At 32.5% G+C, this 24,295-nt stretch overlaps 1 protein-coding gene across 1 annotated transcript; it reads left to right on the top strand.

Moving 5' to 3' along the window:
* Positions 1–1,666: 1,666 nt before the first annotated feature.
* On the top strand, positions 1,667–23,187 carry LOC115696688 (uncharacterized). Its single transcript, XM_030623578.1, has 2 exons — positions 1,667–2,110; positions 22,696–23,187. Exons 1-2 carry the CDS (start codon positions 1,667–1,669, stop codon positions 23,185–23,187), a joined length of 936 nt encoding a protein of 311 aa, XP_030479438.1.
* Positions 23,188–24,295: the final 1,108 nt, after the last annotated feature.

Here is a 24,295-nt window from a genome sequence, read left to right as displayed (position 1 = left end):
TAGTTGAGATAACACTGCTTGTAAGACTCAGTTAATTGATTTTGATTAATCAATTATAATTCTTAAATTAGACTATGTCTAGTTTATGAATTTTCACTAAGCAAGGGCTAAATTGTGAAGAAAGAGTTTCTAGGGTTTGTTTGTTAATTAAGAGACTTTGGTTAGTCTAATTAATAAATATATTAAATGAAAATATTATTTAATAATTAATTTTTAGTTATTAAATAATTGGAATGGGCATTTAAGTGGTTAAATTGGAAATTGGCATTTTTGAGAAAATAAGATGTAGAAATGATAAAATGGCAAATTTGCAAAAGTGGGGCCCATTATCCTTTACATGGCCGACCACTTATGTAGCCTATTTATCATTTATTTTTTCATTATTTTAATGCCAAATAAATCTAACCTAACCCTAGGTGGTTTGCTATAAATAGGTAGTGATGGCTTTAGGAAAAAGATGATGGATCTCATTCCTTCAGAGAAAACTCAAAGCCTTCTTCCTAAACCTAGCCGCCACCTTCTCTCTCTCTCTCTCTCTCTCTTTCTCTCTTCTAAAAACCGAACCCTATAGTGAGTGAGTGAGTGCCCACACACATCAAGTGGTACCTCAATCATAGTGTGGAAGATTGTGAAGAATCCAGATTCAAGAGAAGGATATTCGGGCTCAGATCTTGGTGATACTCTGCGAAAGAAAGAATACAAGGGTTAGAGATCTGAGTGGAAGGAGACATTATATTCCGCTGCAACCACTGTAAGGTTTCTCATACTTTATATGTGTTTATTTCATATCATTTTAGAAGTTCATATTTAGGATGTTAAATAACATACTTGTTAGTAAATCTAAGATCCTAGTAAAATAATTCCAACACTTACTTCCTTCAATTTCATAGTTGAAAGTGTAGGTTTTCATGCATTTTGTGGGATTTTTAGTTATGCTCATTTTAGGATTTTAGAGAATGTTTTGTTGGATTGTTGTTAAGTTATATGTGTGGTTAGATGCTAGTTTGTATGGTTATGGTAGTGATTGATTTAGGTTTGGGCTTTTGAGTTCTAAATTAGCTCTTTCATTGTGATTTTTCTTCGAGGGGGTTATGAATGCTTTTAGTTGTTGAAATAGGTTTTCTTTAGCCTTATTTGAGGTTTTGGACAGTTAGGAAGGGATTGGATTTGATTTGGTTGAGTTTTGGAATTTTGGGAAAATCATGTTGAGAAAACGGTAGGCCGTTTCTGGTAAAACGGCTTGACGACCTACCTTTTTTCCAGGCAGAAAAACCCAGAAAAACAGCCTACTCTTTTCACAACGACATGCCATTTTTTGGGGTACTTTTCTCGAATTCTCATTTTCAGGGAATTTCTTGATATGTAGGGTTTTGTCATGCCATTTATCGATAGAGAAACCTTTAGTTACAAGGGTCAAAGTGTGACCTTTGACCACCCAAGTTATGGATATTACATATCTGCCACAGCCTAGGGCTTGGGTCGTGATAGAAAAATGGTATCAGAGCACCGGGTTTAATTACCTCAGAGTGTGTCACCAAATAGTTTAGATTTATTTTAAATAATAATAGTAATAAGTATCTTGGTATTTATATGTATAAGACATATTTATATTATTAGCATCCAATCCTCGCTAACTGGTTAGCTTTTGGTTCTCAGACCTAAGAAAATGCCTCCAAAAGGAAGGAAGACAAGGAGAACAGTGGGAGAAGACACCCCTCAAGCTAATGTCCAACCTCCACAAGCTGAATGCCCTATGAATGCCCTTCTCGAAGCCTTAAGAGCTATTCTCGCTCAACAGATGGATCCTGCCGCTCGACAAAGTCATCATTTTCAAATCTTTCATCGGATCCAAGTGCCTGAGTTTGAGGGTGGACAACATCCCATGGTAGCTAAAAGGTGGTTCAGGAAGATAAAGAAAAATTTCAACACAATAGGAACACCTGAGGAATATCAAGTTACTTTTGTTGTGCCCAAGTTAGAGGGTGGTGCAGCAGATTGGTGGGAGACCTTGTCCAGGACAATGGAAACTGATGTGATGACTTGGCGAGATTTTGAGGAAGTTTTCAGGGAACAATATTTTAGTCCATCTCAGAGGAGGACTCTGATTGGAGTATTTGATTGTTGGGTTTTATGCCCTAAATAAAACTCTATTTCAATGTAATCCAGATTATTCTATATCAATAAAGTAACAGAAGTAATTTTTCATTCACTTGTGTATGTTTTGGTTCACTTAATCAATTGCTTGTCTATTTGATTTATAAATTCATCCAAACCCTTTTCACATACTTGAACATGTTTATTGTGTTGTCAACACAGTGGAAAATAAACATGACTATGTGAATAAAGTATTCCTAGATTTATCAGAACACTGGGTTTCACTGATATGACAATCTACAACAGAGTTTACTTACATTTGGAGAAATGTTATGTTCTTTCCAGAACATAGGTTAAAGTAAAGCTCAGGTTGGATGCATGGAGTATGCATTGGAATGGACCGATATTGAACTTTGAATTAGATTTTGAAACTTACCGTAAACATCTATTCAATTCAATATCATAAGTTGATCCTAGATCACATGATCTAAATCCTGATATGGTTAGGCTTAATTTCAAGAGTGTTATTCGTGTTCTTTGATTTGTTAGTTAAGCCTAAAACTTTAGTCTGGGCAATACATACATTTTGGGAACACGGTAGTGCAATTGAGTGGGAGCGCTAACATAAATATGGAATCTATAGCTTCTATCTGGCGAATAGTAAGCAAAGGGTGATTTCCTTCGAGCTTAACCAAACGAGATAAATGATTGAGTACTCATTTCACTTAGTTGAAATATCATTTATACAGGGTTAAGTGTTTTAAGGATAAAATACATTGTAGGGTGTTACGGTAATTTAAGTCCCTTTACAGTGTAGATCATCCATATAGAGGATCATTGATCACATTAGGATTATAACAATGGATAACTAATAATGTGTCTATATGGTGGAACATATAGAGCATTCTATATACTGAGAGTGCAATTCTGAGTTCTATGTGTGGATTCAACGAAGAATTAATAAGTCAGTGAATTTAAGTGGTAAATTCTATATCTGCTTATTGGAAGCTCGGATATATAGACCCATGGTCCCCTCACTAGTTGACATGATATTACTTGTAGGACTCATTTAATTGATTTTAATTAATCAATTAAAAATTCACAAGATAGACTTGTCAGTTTGAGAATTTAGCACTTATTAAGGGCAAAACAGTAAATAGAGATTTTGAAGGGCATATTTATTAATTAGGAAACTTTAATTAGTTTCATTATTAATAAAATAAATGATAATATATTATTTGATAATTATTTTTAATTATTAAATAATTAGATTTATCATTAATATGGTTGAACAATGGAATTGGCAATTTTTCACAAAAAGGGAAACTATCAAGTGTAGGAAAAGGAAAGTTGGAAAAGAGGAAAGCCTTGTTTTCACATTGCCTAGGCCGGCCCCTTTACCTTCCTTTTCCCTTTGATTTTCTCCGTTCAAAATGTCAATCATAGCCCTTGGTGGTCTTCTATAAATAGAAGGCAAAGGCTTCAGAGTTTCACACATCTGTACAACCTTTTCACAGCATTATTCTGAAAGAATTTTCTCTCAGAAAATTCTCTCTGAGCCGCCACCCTCTCTCTCTCTATTCCTTCACTGTTTCGAAATGTATGAGTGCTAGAGTAGTGCCCACACACATCAAGTAATACCTCAATCATAGTGAGGAAGGCTGTGTAGATTTCAGAGACAACAAAGAAGGACTTTCGGGCTCAGATCTTGATTATACTCTGCTACAGAAAGGAATCAAGGGTTAGAGATCTGAGTGGGAGGAGACATATATATTCTGCTGTAATCACTGTAAGATTTCTAATACTCTTATGTGTTTAATTTCATATCGTTTTAGAAGTTCATATTTAGGTTGTTAAATCAACATACTTGTGAGTAGATCTAAGTTCCTGGTAAAATAACTTCCAACAACTGGCACCAGAGCCATGGTAATTGATTTGCTTGCAAGAAATTTGGACTTAAAACGATTTGCTTTTTTTTGGATGGTATCATGTTGCTTTGAGTGTCATATTGATGTTTGAATGTTGTTTGTGAATTCTGGGAAAAATGGTTACTGTTTTTATTCTGTAATTATTTTTGTTGGATAGTTTAGAAAATTCTAAGCAATTTACTTTTTTACAGAACTCGATTTCGATTTAATTTGAATTAGTTATGAATTTTTGAAAATTGGAAAAATTGGGGTGACGAGCAACATGATCACGCGCGCGGAATGGCTGCTTGCAGCCTCCCTGCGCCGTGATCTCTCGGTCATGCACCCAGATCCGCGCGCGGATGGCCATGCACAGCATGCCATCCGTACAGTTCATCCAATTTTTCAATTTTTTCGATTTTTCATGCTATTTCATGGAATTAAATTCCGATTTTTTGTGTAGTTTTGTATGTTGATTTTTGTTTTTCAAATTTCAAATCTAATTATCAGAAATAAATTAATTTTAATTTTTAAAATTAATTTTAGATATTAATGTAATTTGATTTTGAAAATAGGAAAAAAAATCAAGTTTTGCTTACCTTTTTCTTATTTCCTTTAAAATTTGATTATTTTTTTTTTTAAGGTCAGATATTAATTTTTTTTGGTAACTTAACCTTAATTAAAATAAGATCACAATAATCATGATAATTTTAAAAGAGGAAATAAGGTATTTTTGTTAACTTTTAAATTTTGTTATTTTTAATTAAATTAAATTGTAAAACAAGAAAATGGTATGTATTTACCATTTTCTATTTTATTATTTAATTTATTAAATAACATAAAATTTAAAAGGAAAGTTAGCAATTTATTTTGAAATGACATTTAGGTTACCCAAAACCTAATTTTTCAAAATGGTAGGTTTAATTTTATTTTTATTTTTCGAAATAAATGATTAAAATTAAATAAATCCTACATCCAACTATCCAAATCTAACCTTGTTGCAGGAGTATGTGTTTTAGATTGTTTGTAAGTTTTCTAAAACCTATTATTGCTTGATCTAAATTGCCTTGGTTAACTTGATGATAGATCAGTTGATCTAACTTTAACCAAAGGTTCAATTGACGATAGATCAAGTAAATAATTTGTAACAGGTAATTTTTACAAACTTCTTTCATCTGTGTATGACCTAGCAACATGATAGGATCCATCCAAATGTGTATGCCTGTGTGAGCCTATATGTTTAATTTCTATTATAGATACATATAGGTGGTTGTTGCTAAATAAAATATCATAACTGATAGATTTTATTTAGGCTCATTTAGTTGTGAGCCTATTCAATTAATAACAGTTATTCATTGTAAGGTTAAATTCCTCTCTTTTGGGCCTTGTGTGAGAGATGGGAGCCTTAGAAGTGGGTGCGACATACTGACCCAAACTCTCCCCTCACATGAACAACCCCAATTGTGAAGGCCCATTTGCCTGATTTGGATAACTGTGATAGGTTAATTATATTAGTTTGACCTAATAAAAGATTGATTAGCAACATAATTAATTTCATTGTTCGTTGAAATTAATTTAAGAAAAACATAGTTTGAATAGTCATATTCTGGAAAGCTATATGTATTTTTCTTGTTTTTAATTAAATATGGAATTATAACCATATAAATTCTTTCTGAATCTTAATTTTATAATTTCATTAAATATTCCTATTTAAGTTGAGATTTAGTTAAATCTATCAAATCAACTTAGATTTGAATATTTTTGAATTTCCTATTATAAATTAAGTTGAGGAATTTTGGCAATTGGTCATTAAGATTCTTTAGATATTTTTTAAGTTGATATTTTCTAAATATGGGAACTTAAAATGGAATATCTTCTAAATTAAGTGGTTACTACTTAATTGGTAATATTTAATTAAGTCATTGTTTGAAGAATATTTTAAGTTGGGTATCTAGATTTTCTAAACAACTTAAATAAGATATTTTTCAGAATTATTCCATTTTTGAAATTTAATTAAAGTTTTTACTTTAATTTGTAATATTTCATTATTGAGATATGGAATATAAATTATTAGACAAAATACATGTTTAAATAATGAGCTTTAATCAAAGAGAAATTCGATCTCCATTGTTGGTTTTACATAGCTATTGTTTTAGTGAGTAATCCTCCCTAATGGAGGAACGTTCATTAGCAAGTTAGCGCCGTTTAATCTCGAAAGATAAGTATTCTTATAGGTTTATTTATATGGTTCATGACCACCCTAATGGTGGCGACTATGTAAGACTTATAAGAATGCGAAACAATAGTAGAAGCTCATAAGATAGAATTGCCCTGACTCTCGCCTAAACGGGACAACGCTGAATTCCAATCTTGATCGAATAAAAGGTTGCTAGAATGTTTGACATTTTAGATGAATTGACAACTCTATTCAATGGATGATGCTTTGACTCTCGCCTAAACGGGACACTGTATCAGTTCGTTGGAAACCTTGGAAAATAAACTATGTTAGATTTAGTATTTTTATAACATAAGTGATTATTTGTTTTCTGAACCTGTGTATGAATTTATAGAACCAAAACCTTACTTCTGTTTATTGATATGTTGTAGTGCCAATATGAATAACCCTCATCCCGATCCACTCCTAGTCAGTATCTTTGCAAAAGAACTCAATAGTGTGAAAATGCATCCTGGTAGTTGCATTAACTCGCACCTATTGTTGATGAATCTGAAATTCCAAAAGGCAAATCTACTAGGAATTGATTTATCAAAGGAACAATGGGTAAAATTCATACTTTATAGTCTTCCTCAGGAGTATAACAGTTTTGTTCTATATTACTTATTGAACAATCCTAACTCCTCCGACATGGACAAACTCGAGTCTGAGTTGAGGGCCCATGAGCGGAATCTGATTGCAATGAGACCTCCTAGCATTGCAAGCTTTAATCAGAGGAAGAAGATTAAGCATAAGGGCTCCAACAAAGCTGCTTCTTCAAGTACAATTATCAGACATCATGTTCTATGTGCGAATTGTAATGGAAAGGGACATAAAGAAGAACAATGTCCCAGGCTTCTAGACAATTCAAACGAAGGTGATGCTTTTGTATTTGAATCATGTGTTTTAGAGAACGACAAATCCTCCTGGATTGTTGATTCTGGATCTACTAACCATGTGAGTTCTTCATTGCAGCTGCTTGAAACTTGGGAGAATCTTCACCCAGATGAGTTAAAGCTTAAAGTTGGAAATGGCGAGTTGGTATCAGTTAAAGCAAGAGGAACAACCCGAATCAAGTTTAATTCTAAGAAGTTTTTACTTTTAGAGAATGTTTTATATATTCCTAATTTTAGTAGAAACTTGATTAGTGTTTCATGTTTACAGACACAATTTTATATATTGAATTTTTCGAGTTCAAATTGTTCAATTTCTCGTAATGGATTTCATATATGTGTTGCAAACATGGAACGAGGGCTTTATGTTTTAAGACCTGATACTCAAATCTCACTAAATACTGAACTTTTCAATGCAGCTAAACTAGAAGCCTTAAGAGAAAAGAGATTGATAATGATGATCAAACTTATCTATGGCATTTACGTTTAGGTCATATAGGCTTTGATAGACTCAATAGGCTAACCAAAGACGGTCCATTGAAAAATGTCGTCTTAGGAGAACCGCCATCGCGAGTCTTGCCTAGAAGGAAAAATGACCAAACGTTCTTTCTCTGCAAAGGGAGAGCGTGCCAAAGAACCCCTAGGGTTAGTACATTCAGATGTTTGCGGACCGCTGAATGTAAAAGCCAGAGGAGGTTATGAGTATTTCGTCACTTTCATTGACGATTTCTCTAGATATAGTTTTCTTTACCTAATGCAAAAGAAATCTGAAACGTTTGAAAAGTTTCAGGAATTTCATGCTTTGGCTCAAAACCAATTAGGTAAAACATTAAAGATCTTGCGAACTGATAGGGGTGGAGAATATATGGATATGCAGTTCAAAGATCATTTAATTGAACTTGGAATTGAATCCCAATATACTGCCCCTAGCACTCCACATCAGAATGGAGTTGCAGAAAGAAGAAATCACACTCTCTTAGAAATGGTTAGGTCTATGCTGAGTTACTCAACTCTGTCTACGTCCTTCTGGGGATATGCTATTCAAATGGCAAACGATATTTTAAATGTTGTTCCATCTAATGCAGTCCCTAAGACACCCGTCGAACTATGGAATGGTCGCACACCTAGTTTACGCCATTATAGGATTTGGGGGTGCCCTGCTCACGTCTTAAGAAAGAAAGAAGGAAAACTGGAATCGCGAACTGAGGTTTGCATGTTTGTCGGAAATTCTAAAGAGACTAGGGGTGGACTATTCTATAGTCACAAGGATAACAAAGTGTTTGTTTCTACAAATGCTACTTTCCTTGAAGAGAACTATATGAAAGACAACAAACCGAAAAGTGAAATTGTATTAGAGGAAATGCTCACAGATACTGTTCCTTCAAATGTACCATCTTCTTCTACTCAAGAAGAGGAACATCCCACTCCCTCAGTTGTAGCAACTGAGAAAACTACTACTAAAGCTTCTGTTCAGAAAGTCACCCCTCCTCGTCGTAGTGGGAGGGTTTCTACGAAACCATCTCGTTATGGCTTGGATGGTGAAATCAATATGGTCGTTGGTGACGGTATTGATGACGACCCATTGACCTATAAACAGGCAATGGCAAGTCCGCAACGGAAGCGATGGTCAGCCGGTATGGATTCAGAAATGGATTCCATGAAAAAGAACAAAGTCTGGGAATATGTAGAACCACCTGAAGATTTTCGTCCAATTGGATGTAAATGGGTCTACAAGAAGAAAAGAGGTGCTGGAGGCGAAGTCGAAACTTTCAAAGCTAGACTGGTCGCCAAGGGTGTTAGGTTTTATGCCCTAAATAAAACTCTTTACAATCTTATTAGTTATCAATAAAAGAAATTAGAAGTGATTGATGTTTGCATGAATTCTACATGCTAGTGGTTTAACATGTTTAATATGTTTATTACATTCATACACACAAAATAAGTTAAATCCAGATCATATGTTTATTCACAATTACAGTATCGTCAACACAGTGGAATGTGATTGTGATCATATGAATCAAAAGTTTTGGTCCCTATTTCATCAGTGTTATTGGATTTACATTAATCTGATAATCAGCGATGATGTGTACTTACACTTGGAGTAAGTGTTATGTTCTTTCCAGGACATTAGTAAAGTATACTAGTTTCGAATGTATGGAGTATACATTGGACTGGACCGATATTGCAACTAAGTTAAGATATTACAAACTTACTGTTATACATATCTTTCCAAGTCAATATCAGTAGTTGATCTTAAGATTAAAAAGAATCTAAATCCTGATATGCTTGGGCTCAACTCAGGAGTGCTATTCATGTTCTTTGATTTATTAGTTAAGCCTACTTTTGGGTCAGGGTGACACGTATATTTTGGGAACATGATAGTATGATTGAGTGGGAGTGCTAAACATAAATATGGAATCTATAGCTTCTACTGGTGTATAGAAGTTAAGTGATGATTCCTTTCGAGCTTAGCAAATAGAAGTAAATGGATGAGCTCTTGTTTAACTGACTAATTATTAGATCACTAAGCACCATTTACAGGTAGCTAAGTGTTTTAAGGGGCAAAATACATTGAGGGGTGAGAACGGTAAAAGAAATCCCATCTCGATGTAAATCATCTATATAGAGGATCTTTAAATCACAATAAGATTATAACAATGGTTAAATGAGATAGTATATTGGTATCGTGAAACATACAATATGCTCTATATAAGTCTGAGAGTGCAATTCTAAGTTCTAAGAGTGGATTCAACGAAGAATTAATAAGTAGGAATTTACTTGGTAAATTTGGTTCACTTATTGGAAGCTCAGCATATAGATCCATGGTCCCCATTCTAGTTGAGAACATTCTGCTTGTAAGACTCATTAATTGATTCGTGATTGATCAATTATAATTCTAAAGTTAGACTATGTCTAATTTTATGAATTTTCACTAAGCAGGGGTGAAATTGTAAGGAAAAGAGTTTTCTAGGTTTATTTATTTATTAATAGACTTTATATGTCTAATTAATAATTAAATTAAATGACAATATCATTTAATAATGTATTTTAGTTATTAAATAATTAGTTTTGGCATTTAAAAGGTTAGAATTGGAAAATTGGCGTTTTTGAGAAAATAGAGATAAAATTTGATAAAATTGCAAAATTAAGTAAGGCCCAATAACACCATGTGGCCGGCCACTTAATGTTGATTTTTCAAATTATTATTTTCATTATTTTAATGCCAAATAATTCTAAACCTAGACCTAGTAGTTGCCTATAAATAGAAAGTGATGGCTCAGTCAAAACACAAGTTTTCAGATTAGCTTTCTGACAGAAATTTCTCTCTTCAGAAAACTGAGCCTTCCTCACTCTCTACCTTGGCCGAAATCTCTCTCTCTCTTTTCCCTTCATCTTTTTCGTGACCCTAGTGAAAGAGTAAGTGCCCACACACAAGCGAGTAACTCAATCATAGATTGGAAGACTGTGAAGGATCAAAGCTTGAAGAAGAAGGAGATTCGGGCTCAGATCTTGATTATACTCTGCTACAGAAAGGAATCAAGGGTTAGAGATCTGAGTGGAAGGAGACATTTATTCCGCTGCATCAATGTAAGGTTTTCTTAACTTTATATGTGTTTATTTTATCGTTTTAGAAAGTTCATATTTAGGATGTTAATAAACATACTTGTGAGTAGATCTAAGATCCTGGTAAAATAATTCCCAACAACTGGTATCAGAGCCATGGTAATTGATTTACTTACATGTAATTTGGACTTTAAAACGATTGTTTGTATGTTCTTTGGATGGTATCATGTTGTATTGAGTGTTATTTGATGATTGATTGATGTTTGTGAAATTTTCGTGAAAAATAATTGTGATTTCGTTTCTGGAATTATTTTTATTGGATAGTATGGAAAAAATTAAGCAAGTTAGCCTTTTACAGAACTCAATTTGGATTTTATTTGAATTAGTTATGATTTTTTGAAGATTAGACAAAATCGGGGCTGTGCTGATATTTTCCTGCGATCGCAGGACTGTCCGTACAGTTTCGAATTTTTTCTTTTTTCTTCAATTTTTCATACTTTTTCATGAATTAACTTCCAATTTTTTGTATGGTTTTGTATATATACTATTACTATTCCTAATTCAATTCTAATTATCATTTTGAATTAATTTAATATATTTTTTTTAATTTAATTCAAGATATTAGTGTAATTTGAATTTGAATAGAATTAGTATTTATCTTTTTGCTTAAAAAATCTATCTTATTTTTAAATTTGATTATATTTTTTTTTAAATTTAAGGTCAGATTTTTTAAGATATTTATAATATCTTTTAAGATATTTAAAAATATCTTATCTTTTAAGATATTTATAATATCTTTTAAGATATTTAAAAATATCTTATCTTTTAAGATATTTTAAAAATATCTTATCTTTTAAGATTTTTTAATTAAATCTTTTCAGATATTTTGACCTTATTTAAATTTAAAATAAGATATTTATAATCATGTAATTTTAAATAGATATAAGATATTTTACTAACTTTTAAATTTTGTTATTTTATTTATTTAAATTAAATTTAAAATCTGAAAATATATTTTATTTATCTTTTCTAATTTTTTATTTAATTTTTATTTTTAAAATAACATTTAATTTTTAAAAGTAGTTAGCAAATTTTTGAAATGATATTTAGGTTGGTTGAAACCTAATTTTTCAAAAAGTAGGTTTAATTTTAAATATTTTTTTTAATTTCGAAATTTAAATTATTATTTCCGAAATTAAAATATTTTTTTTATTTTATTTTATTTTTCGAAAATTAAAATATATATATTTTTTTAATTATTTATTTTTTCGAAATTATTTATTTAAAATTAAATAAATCCTACTTCCAACTATCCAGCTAACCTTGTTGCAGGAGTATGTGTTTTTAGCTTGTGTGTAAGTTTTAAAAACCTATTATTACTTGATTGCAAATAGCCATGGTTACTTTTGCCAGATCTAATGATCTGATGGCTCCCTTGGTCAAGTTAATAATTTGTAACAGGTAAATTTTACAATCTTCTTTCATCTGTGTATGACCTAGCAACATGATAGGATCCATCCAAAGTGTGCCTGTGTGAGCCTATATGTTTATTTTGTTTTAATATAGATGCATATAGGTTGTTGCTAAATAAAATGTCACACCATGATAGATTTTATTTAGGTCCATTTAGTTATTGGACCTATTCAATTAATAACAGTTATTCATTTTAAGGTTAAATTCCTCTCTTTTGGGCCTTGTGTGAGAGTTGGGTGCCATAGAAGTGGGTACGACATACTAAACCCAGCACCCCTCACATGAAATACCCCAATTGTGAAGGCCCATTTGCCTGATTTAAATAACTGTACTAGGTTAATTATATTAGTTTGACCTAATAAAATTGAATTAGCAACATAATTAACTTTTAAAATATATGAAAATTTATTTTTCATTTTAATATTTTAAAGTTAATTTTAAGAAAAACACTTTTAGTTTTAGATATTATTTCTAGACAAACTATTTGTATTTTTCTTGTATTTAATTAAATATAGAATTTTAACTAACTAAGATTCTTTCTGGAGCTTATTTAATTAAATATTCCTATTTAAGTTATAAATTAGTTGTATCAACTGATTTTTCTTATTTAACTTAAATTTGAATATTTGATTTAAATTTTAAATCAAGTTGAGGAATCTTAGGCATTAGTTATTAAATATTCTTAAGATATTTTTTAAGTTAATATCTTTTCAAATATTAACTTGAAATGGAATATCTTAGATATTTTTTGGTTAATATCTTTTCAAATATTAACTTTAAAAGATATCTTCAAATTAAGTTGTTACAACTTAATTTGTGATATTTAATTAAATCTAGATTTGAAATTATTTAAGTTTTAGATTTTTTCTATATAACTTAAATTAGATATTTTTCAAATTTTGAAAAGATACTTAGTCAAATAAGATATTTTCTAGATAGTAATTTCTAGACTACTTATTATTTCTAATACTTAAATAGGAAAATCATACTTTGTGAAATTAATTATTTAAATAATTAATTTTGGTACAATTTTATTAAGTATATTTTTCCTAGTATTAAATAGAAATTAATAATTAAGCCTTCTCTACACTTAATTATTATTTCTTGAATTTAATACATTTAATTAACTTGAAGAATCTAAATATCTAAGTTGATTTTTATCATGATACTTAAATATTTATTGATTTTTCATGACACTTAATTAAATAGAAAATTATTTTTAGGTTGAAATTTAATTTTTCAACTTAAATTTAAATAATTTTCAAAATATATATTTTTTCTTTATTTTATTAATCAATTTCGAAATTTGCATTTTATTTATGCAATATTTTTGAATTTTTTATTTTGAAAAATAGATTGGGTTGTAAATTAATTATTTATTTTAATTAATTCTTGGACCAACTACAATCAATGATTTTTCCATTTAATTGATTAATTTAAAATAAATGAATTTAAAATATATATATATATTATTAGAAATTGAATTAACTAGTCAAAAGAAAATCTAGATAGGTGATATTTTTGCTTGAAGTATTTCTTTTCTATTTTTTATTATTTTCGAAAATTGTATTTTTATATACTTTAAATTTTCGAACCCAATAAATATATTCTGAAAGGAAATTTTTAAGTTGCTAATTATTTATTTAATTCAACTTAAATTAATTTCCTTAATATTTATATTTAAGATTATTACTAAGATGGAAATAATTAATTTTATTTCAATCACCATCTAAGTATAATTTTAAAAATATTATATTAAATTCTTATTTTTTGAATTTTAATTCTTAAATAGAATTTAATGAGATTTATTTATTAGAATAATAAAGAAAATACATTTTAAACAATGAGCTTTATTATTATTTAGATATTCGATCTCCATTGTGGGTTTTACACCGCGTTTGTTTTAGTGAGTAATCCTCCCTAATGGAGGAACGTTCATTAGCAATTTCGCACCGTTTAATCTCGCATGATAAGTGGTTTGTAAGTGTTTTATATGGTATAGATCACCCTAATGGTGGCGACCATATTTGACTTGCAAATTGCGAAACAATGGTAGAAGCTCATGAGATAGAATAGCCTTGACTCTCGCCTAAACGGGACAACGCTGGATTCTGATCTTGATCGAATAAAAGGTTGCTAGAATGTTTAACATTTTAGATGAGCTGACAACTCTATTCAATGGATGGTAGCTTTGACTCTCGCCTAAACGGGACACTGATATCAGTTTGTTGAAAACCTTGGAAATTATTTAGGATTGATTTTTTTTAAGTATTTTCTCATATCATTCCTACTTGCTATGTGCTTATAATTTATGAATTGATTTTGTGTGCTAAACCATTATTTAATTTCAATTTGTTGATTTCTATTATTTTGTAGTATCCTGTTTTGTCAAAATAAATCCCATGTTATCACTGTTGACTGAAAATAAGCTGAATGGATCTAACTTTAAGAAATGGAATGAGAACATTAATATTGCTCTCATAGGAGAAAGTACCTTGTTTGTTTTAACTGAGCCGTCACCTGAAGTGCCTGGGGATAATGCATCCAAAGCTGTGAAAGAAAAGTATGAGCGTTGGCAGAAGGCAAATGACAAAGCTCTATACTTTATGCTTTCTAGCATGGTTGACACCCTCAAAACTCGGTTTTCTAAAACCGAGAAGGCTGCTAAAGTTATGACGAAGTTAAATGAGCTATTCGGTAAGGCATCGCTTCAGTCACGCTTTGACGCGACTAAGAAGTACATTAACGCACGGATGGAACCTCATCAAAACGTGCGTGATCATGTCCTCCTCATGTCCAGTTATTTCCAAGAAGCCCAGGATCATGGTGCTGAAATGGACAGTGCTACTCAAGTTAGTCTTGTCTTGAATAGCCTGACTCCAGCATTTCTACCATATACATCAAATTATGTCATGAATAAGAAGGAAATTGACTTTCATGAATTAGTCAATGACCTTCAAACTTATGAAAATTTGATTGGAGGACCCAAGAAGAAAGGGAGTAAACCTCATAATCCTGGTAATGGTAATGGGACGATAAAACCTCAAGCAAATGTTGCCTCTGCTTCAAAGCCCAAATCGAAGAAGAAGTGGAAGAACACCAAGAAGCGAACAAAAGCCATGAAAAAGGCTGCTCCTTCTGGTGATGCTACACTTAAAGGAAAGTGTTTCCACTGCAATGAAAAAGGTCATTGGAAACCCCAATGTCCTAAACTTCTTGCAAAGAATCAAGGTATTTCCTTTTATAAACTTTAAGAGTTTTAGTGAATTATTATCCAATTGGATTTATGATTCTGGACTAACTTTGTTTATTTGTTTTCTTCTTCTTATAGGCCAAGCTACTTGAACTCAGATGAGTTGGATCAGAAAGCTGGACCAAGGGTGAAATCGTCCAGATGAAGATGAAGCTCTTCAATTTTTGAATTAATTGTTTTAGTTTCAAGACAATTTGGATTTCAAATTTTAGTTAGGGATATTTATCCCTGTTTTTCTCATATTGTTGCAATACATTTTTTTATTAATAAAGTTTTATTTTTTTCGAAATTCCCTATTGCAATTTATGAGATTGAGCTTCATTTAATTTTATCTTCATCAATTATTACCACATTATATTTGTATGTTTGTATGTGTAAGTGTTTTTATTATTGATGCAAATTCTATAATATTTACAACTCTTCATAGAGTCATATTATATAAACACTAGAAATTATTTCTATGTTTATCAATAATTGTTAATTCTCATACAATTATTAAGAATTTGTTTAATAAAAAGATCTTATGATCTGATAGGGGTGGAGAAAAGTTAAGAAAACTATGCAGTTCAACGATCTTTTATATCTAATGAACTCTGGATAGTATTCAACTCCACATAAACTCTATCACACTAAGAGAATCATGATCTTTACAACCTTTAGGGGTGGATCATAATCTCTATATACTTAGGGGTGGAGGTTATCCATAGTACCCTACATGTATATTCTTAGGGGTGGAGTCCATTCCACAATTCCCTATGAAACACATATCTTGTTTAAACATGGAAGTAATATAATGAGTCAGCTATTGTCAATATAAATTCTTGATCTTGATTATATGTTCCATTTCGATTTTACTGTTGTAAGTAAAAGTTTGATACCTTTGAAAGTTCTTTGTTAAAGTTTCACACTACCTTAATTGAGTGGGAGAATTTTAAAGTTCTATACCCATCTTCATTAGGTTGATAATTGTGATAGGTACTTAAGAACACTACTGAAAAGCAAATCTAACCATTCTCATGGATAGGTATAGCTTATCAGAATTATGAGAATAAGATAAAGAACTCTAGTTCAGTCCATTCGAATGACTTGAACCAAGAATTCTTAATCCTCATAAAATTTTATGGTATCTTAATTTTGATTACTTTATCTCTGGCATGTATTTTTCACTTCAAATACTAGTCTGCTAAGTTGATGACTTAGTCTTAACTTAAAGTTTTAAGACTAATACAAAAGTCACAACTAGGTAACTCTCTAAACAATCAGAGGTTAAAAGTATTATTTAACCAGACATATGCTATTGAGTGGGAGCTATCTGAGATGTAATCAAATAGGGAACATTAGAAGATATTCAAGATGGATTTATGAAAGTGATCTATATGTCAGCTATTAAGGAACTGTGTATCAGTTGTCTTTGTATCTCACCATCTAATTTCGATTTATATAAGATGGTGCTTACTTTGGGGGTGGAGGAATTATTGTATAATAATTCAAGCTCTACCAGAGAAGAACTATAACTTGGTCTATTCGAAAATACCAGAAAGTTATATCACTGAAGAAAAGTCTACACTGTATTATCTCAATTACATATTTTAAAATATGAGAGATATGTCTTCTGTTAATTCAGATGTACTTTTAAAACAGTAAAGATTTCAATATCCCTTGATGAGTAAAGCATATAGTAAAGGATGTTTCATAAGTGTTTTTATGAACTAGTTTCCAGAAGTTTGGGTGGATTCAAATATACTACACTTGATCTGAAGATCAAGACATCAGATTGACCTATTTGCGCAGTTTGTTTTATATTAGTGCAAGTGGGAGTTTGTTAGGTTTTATGCCCTAAATAAAACTCTTTACAATCTGATTAGTTATCAATAAAAGAAATTAGAAGTGATTGATGTTTGCATGAATTCTACATGCTAGTTGTTTAACATGTTTAATATGTTTATTACATTCATACACACAAAATCAGTTAAATCCAGATCATATGTTTATTCACAATTACAGTATCGTCAACACAGTGGAATGTGATTGTGATCATATGAATCAAAAGTTTTGGTCCCTGTTTCATCAGTGTTATTGGATTTACACTAATGTGATAATCAACGATGATGTGTACTTACACTTGGAGTAAGTGTTATGTTCTTTCCAGGACATTAGTAAAGTATACTAGTTTCGAATGTATGGAGTATACATTGGACTGGACCGATATTGCAACTAAGTTAAGATATTACAAACTTACCGTTATACATATCTTTCCAAGTCAATATCAGTAGTTGATCTTAAGATTAAAAAGAATCTAAATCCTGATATGCTTGGGCTCAACTCAGGAGTGCTATTCATGTTCTTTGATTTATTAGTTAAGCCTACTTTTGGGTCAGGGTGACACGTATATTTTGGGAACATGATAGTATGATTGAGTGGGAGTGCTAAACATAAATATGGAATCTATAGCTTCTACTGGTGTATAGAAGTTAAGTGATGATTCCCTTCGAGCTTAGCAAATAGAAGTAAATGGATGAGCTCTTGTTTAACTGACTAATTATTAGATCACTGAACACCATTTACAGGTAGCTAAGTGTTTTAAGGGGCAAAATACATTGAGGGGTGAGAACGGTAAAAGAAATCCCATCTCGATGTAAATCATCTATATAGAGGATCTTTAAATCACAATAAGATTATAACAATGGTTAGATGAGATAGTATATTGGTATCGTGAAACATACAATATGCTCTATATAAGTCTGAGAGTGCAATTCTAAGTTCTAAGAGTGGATTCAACGAAGAATTAATAAGTAGGAATTTACTTGGTAAATTTGGTTCACTTATTGGAAGCTCAACATATAGATCCATGGTCCCCATTCTAGTTGAGAACATTCTGCTTGTAAGACTCATTAATTGATTCGTGATTGATCAATTATAATTCTAAAGTTAGACTATGTCTAATTTTATGAATTTTCACTAAGCAGGGGTGAAATTGTAAGGAAAAGAGTTTTCTAGGTTTATTTATTTATTAATAGAATTTATATGTCTAATTAATAATTAAATTAAATGACAATATTATTTAATAATGTATTTTAGTTATTAAATAATTAGTTTTGGCATTTAAAAGGTTAGAATTGGAAAATTGGCGTTTTTGAGAAAATAGAGATAAAATTTGATAAAATTGCAAAATTAAGTAAGGCCCAATAACACCATGTGGCCGGCCACTTAATGTTGATTTTTCAAATTATTATTTTCATTATTTTAATGCCAAATAATTCTAAACCTAGACCTAGTAGTTGCCTATAAATAGAAAGTGATGGCTCAGTCAAAACACAAGTTTTCAGATTAGCTTTCTGACAGAAATTTCTCTCTTCAGAAAACTGAGCCTTCCTCACTCTCTACCTTGGCCGAAATCTCTCTCTCTCTTTTCCCTTCATCTTTTTCGTGACCCTAGTGAAAGAGTAAGTGCCCACACACAGCAAGCAGTAACTCAATCATAGATTGGAAGACTGTGAAGGATCAAAGCTTGAAGAAGAAGGAGATTCGGGCTCATATCTTGATTATACTCTGCTACAGAAAGGAATCAAGGGTTAGAGATCTGAGTGGAAGGAGACATTTATTCCGCTGCATCAATGTAAGGTTTTCTTAACTTTATATGTGTTTATTTTATCGTTTTAGAAAGTTCATATTTAGGATGTTAATAAACATACTTGTGAGTAGATCTAAGATCCTGGTAAAATAATTCCCAACAAAGGGTTATACCCAAAGAGAAGGTGTGGACTATGAGGAAACTTTTAGTCCTATTGCCATGCTCAAATCCATCCGAATTCTTCTCTCCATAGCTGCCGCTTTAGATTATGAAATTTGGCAAATGGATGTCAAGACAGCCTTTCTTAATGGGCTTCTTGAAGAAACCATCTATATGGAGCAACCAGAAGGTTATGTTCTTCCTGGGCAGGAGAATAAAGTTTGCAAATTAAATAGGTCCATATATGGGCTTAAGCAAGCTTCTCGATCATGGAACAAAAGGTTTGATGAGATCATCAAGACCTACGGCTTTCATTAGAATGAAGATGAACCCTGTGTTTACCAACTCAAGGAAAATCAAGTAGTAGTATTCCTGGTCCTTTATGTTGATGACATTTTGATCATTGGAAACAATGTCAAGAAAATGACTCACATCAAGGAATGGCTTGACACTCAATTTGACATGAAAGACTTGGGTGAGGCAGCCTATGTTCTTGGTATTCAGATTGTCAGAAACCGGAAGAACAGATCCCTTGCTCTCTCTCAAACAGCTTACATTGACAAAGTTCTTGAGAGATTTTCCATGACCAATACCAAAGGGGCAAACATGCCCTCTAGACATGGTATCTGTCTATCTAAGGAACAGTGTCCTACTGATCCTCAAGAGATAGAAGACATGGCAAAAATTCCTTATGCTTCATAGCTTGGAAGTCTAATGTATGCTATGCTATGCACTAGACACGACATCCGCTATGCGATTGGAATCGTGAGCAGGTATCAGTCAAATCCAGGAAGGGTACATTGGAACGCGGTTAAGTATATTTTGAAATACTTAAAGAGTACAAGAGATTATGTATTAGTCTACAAGGGTGGTGCTTTGAATCCCTTAGGCTATATAGACTCAGATTTCCAGGGATGTCTTGAAGACAGGAAATCTACATCTGCGATGGTGTTTACTCTTGGGGGTGGAGCAGTGGTTTGGAGAAGTGCTAAACAAACTGCAATTTCGGATTCTACCATGGAGGCAGAATACATAGCTGCGGCTGAAGCAGTTAGGTTGTCTGGCTTAGGAAGTTCTTCACCAGTCTTGGTGTAGTTCCTGGAATGGAAAGGCCTCTAGTCCTGCTTTGTGATAACACTGGAGCTATAGCCAACAGTAAGGAACCTCGGAGCCACAAGAGAAGTAAGCACATAGAAAGAAAGTATCATATTATCAGAGAATATGTGGCAAGAGGGGATGTACTGGTGGAGAAAGTGGATACGCAGGATAACTTGGCTGATCCATTCACCAAAGTCTTGGCAGTAACTTCATTCGAAAAGCACCGTCAGAATTTAGGATTAATTGAAATGTACTGATTTGTTTTATATTAGTGCAAGTGGGAGTTTGTTGGGTTTTATGCCCTAAATAAAACTCTGTTTCAATGTAATCCAGATTATTCTATATCAATAAAGTAACAGAAGTAATTTTTCATTCACTTGTGTATGTTTTGGTTCACTTAATCAATTGCTTGTCTATTTGATTTATAAATTCATCCAAACCCTTTTCACATACTTGAACATGTTTATTGTGTTGTCAACACAGTGGAAAATAAACATGACTATGTGAATAAAGTATTCCTAGATTTATCGAACAACTGGGTTTCACTGATATGACAATCTACAACAGAGTTTACTTACATTTGGAGAAATGTTATGTTTTTTCCAGAACATAGGTTAAAGTAAAGCTCAGGTTGGATGCATGGAGTATGCATTGGAATGGACCGATATTGAACTTTGAATTAGATTTTGAAACTTACCGTAAACATCTATTCAATTCAATATCATAAGTTGATCCTAGATCACATGATCTAAATCCTGATATGGTTAGGCTTAATTTCAAGAGTGTTATTCGTGTTCTTTGATTTGTTAGTTAAGCCTAAAACTTTAGTCTGGGCAATACATACATTTTGGGAACACGGTAGTGCAATTGAGTGGGAGCGCTAACATAAATATGGAATCTATAGCTTCTATCTGGCGAATAGTAAGCAAAGGGTGATTTCCTTCGAGCTTAACCAAACGAGATAAATGATTGAGTACTCATTTCACTTAGTTGAAATATCATTTATACAGGGTTAAGTGTTTTAAGGATAAAATACATTGTAGGGTGTTACGGTAATTTAAGTCCCTTTACAGTGTAGATCATCCATATAGAGGATCATTGATCACATTAGGATTATAACAATGGATAACTAATAATGTGTCTATATGGTGGAACATATAGAGCATTCTATATACTGAGAGTGCAATTCTGAGTTCTATGTGTGGATTCAACGAAGAATTAATAAGTCAGTGAATTTAAGTGGTAAATTCTATATCTGCTTATTGGAAGCTAGGATATATAGACCCATGGTCCCCTCACTAGTTGACATGATATTACTTGTAGGACTCATTTAATTGATTTTAATTAATCAATTAAAAATTCTCAAGATAGACTTGTCAGTTTGAGAATTTAGCACTTATTAAGGGCAAAACAGTAAATAGAGATTTTGAAGGGCATATTTATTAATTAGGAAACTTTAATTAGTTTCATTATTAATAAAATAAATAATAATATATTATTTGATAATTATTTTTAATTATTAAATAATTAGATTTATCATTAATATGGTTGAACAATGGAATTGGCAATTTTTCACAAAAAGGGAAACTATCAAGTGTAGGAAAAGGAAAGTTGGAAAAGAGGCAAGCCTTGTTTCCACATTGCCTAGGCCGGCCCCTTTACCTTCCTTTTCCCTTTGATTTTCTCAGTTCAAAATGTCAATCATAGCCCTTGGTGGTCTTCTATAAATAGAAGGCAAAGGCTTCAGAGTTTCACACATCTCTACAACCTTTTCACAGCATTATTCTGAAAGAATTTTCTCTCAAAAAATTCTCTGTGAGCCCCCACCCTCTCTCTCTCTATTCCTTCACTGTTTCGAAATGTATGAGTGCTAGAGTAGTGCCCACACACATCAAGTAATACCTCAATCATAGTGAGGAAGACTGTGTAGATTTCAGAGACAACAAAGAAGGACTTTTGGGCTCAGATCTTGATTATACTCTGCTACAGAAAGGAATCAAGGGTTAGAGATCTGAGTGGGAGGAGACATATATATTCCGCTGCAATCACTGTAAGATTTCTAATACTCTTATGTGTTTAATTTCATATCGTTTTAGAAGTTCATATTTAGGTTGTTAAATCAACATACTTGCGTTACATTTGAGTGTACCTATGGGGGGACACGGTGAGGTATCCACCATATGTAGGTCAGTTTGTATTGTATTCGAGGGACGCAAATTATCTGGGAACTTATTAGTGTTGCCTATGGGGCAATTTGATGTAATTCTCGATATGGATTGGTTGTCTAAATGCCAAGTTATTGTGGATTGTTCACGCAAGAGAGTGACTCTTTTAACCCCTAGTGGTGATTTCATTGTTTATCGAGCCAACATGAATGCAGTGAGATAAAATCCTATCTTAAGGGCATGCTTAGGTTGAAAGAGAAACTTAGAGTGTTATGGGAATCTGTTTGCGATCGATGATGAGTCTAGGAATTTAGACCAGTTCCCTGGATATTAGTGGTTAGTGGTTTTTCGGATGTGTTTCCAGAGGATTTACCATGGTTACCACCTAATAGGGAGATCGAGTTTTGCATTGATTTAATTCCCGGATCTCAATCAGTTTCTATTGTGCCTTATCGCATGGCACCTGTAGAGTTGGCTGAATTGAAAAAACAATTAGGGGAGTTAATGGATAAGGGTTACATCAGACATAGTACTTCTCCATGGGGAGCTCCAGTCTTGTTTGCCAAGAAAGCTAATGGGACTTTGCGACTTTGTGTCGACTATAGAAAGTTGAATCAGATGACAATGAAAAACAAATATCCTCTACGGAGGATTGATGATTCATTTGATCAACTTGGTGGTTCAAAGTTCTTTTCAAAGATTGATTTGATGTCAGGCTACCATCAATTGAGGATTAGGGAAGGAGATATCCCTAAGACTTCTTTCACGACACGTATGGACCCTTTGAGTTTTTGGTAATGCCATTTGGGTTAACGAATGCACCTGCTGCATTTATGGATCTTATGAATAGAGTCTTTAGACCTTTCTTGGATAAGTTTGTGGTGGTATTCATTGATGATATCTTGGTGTATTCTAAGACACGTGAGGATCATGCTGAACACTTGACAATAGTATTACATACATTGAGAGATCATCAATGATACGCTAAGAAAGAGAAGTGTGAATTTTGGATGACTGAAGTCAAATTCTTAGGCCATGTTATTTCTCAAGATGGTATCACTGTTGATCTTGCGAAGATAGACTCTATTCTACAGTGGGAAAGACCAAAGAATGTCACTGAAGTTCGAAGTTTTCTTGGGTTGGCAGGCTACTGTCGTCGCTTTGTAGAGAATTTCTCACGAATTGCTATGCCTTTGACAAAGTTAACAAGAAAAGAAGTAAAGCTTATGTGGGACGATAGTTGCGAAAAAGCTTTTAGAGAATTGAAGGAAAGATTAACTTCGACGCCTGCCCTCACTTTTCCTAATACCGATGAATCATATGTGGTATTCACTGATGCTTCAGGTACTGGGTTAGGAGGTGTCGTCATGCAAAATGGCAAGGTGGTTGCTTATGCTTCTCGACAATTGAAACCACATGAGAAGAATTACCCTACGCATGACCTAGAACTTGCTACGGTAATCTTTATCTTAAAAATTTGGAGATGTTATTCATATGGCATAAAGTTTGAGTTATACTCAGATCATTAGAGCTTGAAGTATCTTTTTACTCAAAGGGATTTGAACTTGAGGCAAAGAAGATGGGTTGAGTATATGGAGGACTATGATTTCACTTTGCAGTACCACCCCGGGAAAGCTAATGTAGTAGCTGATGCACTAAGTAGAAAGCCTCATGGTACTTTGGCATGTTTGGCTCTTGAGGACTGGAAAAAGACAATCACAATGGGTGATTATAACTTGCAATACTATGAAGGGGAAGAAGTAGCTTGTATCTCTAACATAGTGGCTACACGTGTACTACTTCAACAAGTTAAGCAATGTTAGTGGCAAGATGAAAAGCTAAGACTTATTTGGAACCGAATCTAGGATGGTGAGCAACTAGATGGGTGGACAGTTAATAGTGAAGG

The sequence above is a fragment of the Cannabis sativa genome, chromosome 7, assembly GCF_029168945.1.
Source record: "Cannabis sativa cultivar Pink pepper isolate KNU-18-1 chromosome 7, ASM2916894v1, whole genome shotgun sequence".
Taxonomy (NCBI): domain Eukaryota; kingdom Viridiplantae; phylum Streptophyta; class Magnoliopsida; order Rosales; family Cannabaceae; genus Cannabis; species Cannabis sativa.
The sequence above is the reverse complement of the archived record's forward strand: the minus strand, read 5'-3'. Positions and strand labels throughout refer to the sequence as shown.

What these genes read in the sequence shown, in the direction of transcription:
- LOC115696688 (XM_030623578.1), top strand. Translation starts at nt 1,667, where the DNA reads ATGCCTCCAAAAGGAAGGAAGACAAGGAGAACAGTGGGAGAAGACACC. An exon ending in AGAGGAGGACTCTGATTGGA is followed by an intron (nt 2,111 to 22,695) that starts GTATTTGATTGT and finishes TGATGAGTCTAG; the next exon opens with GAATTTAGACCAGTTCCCTG.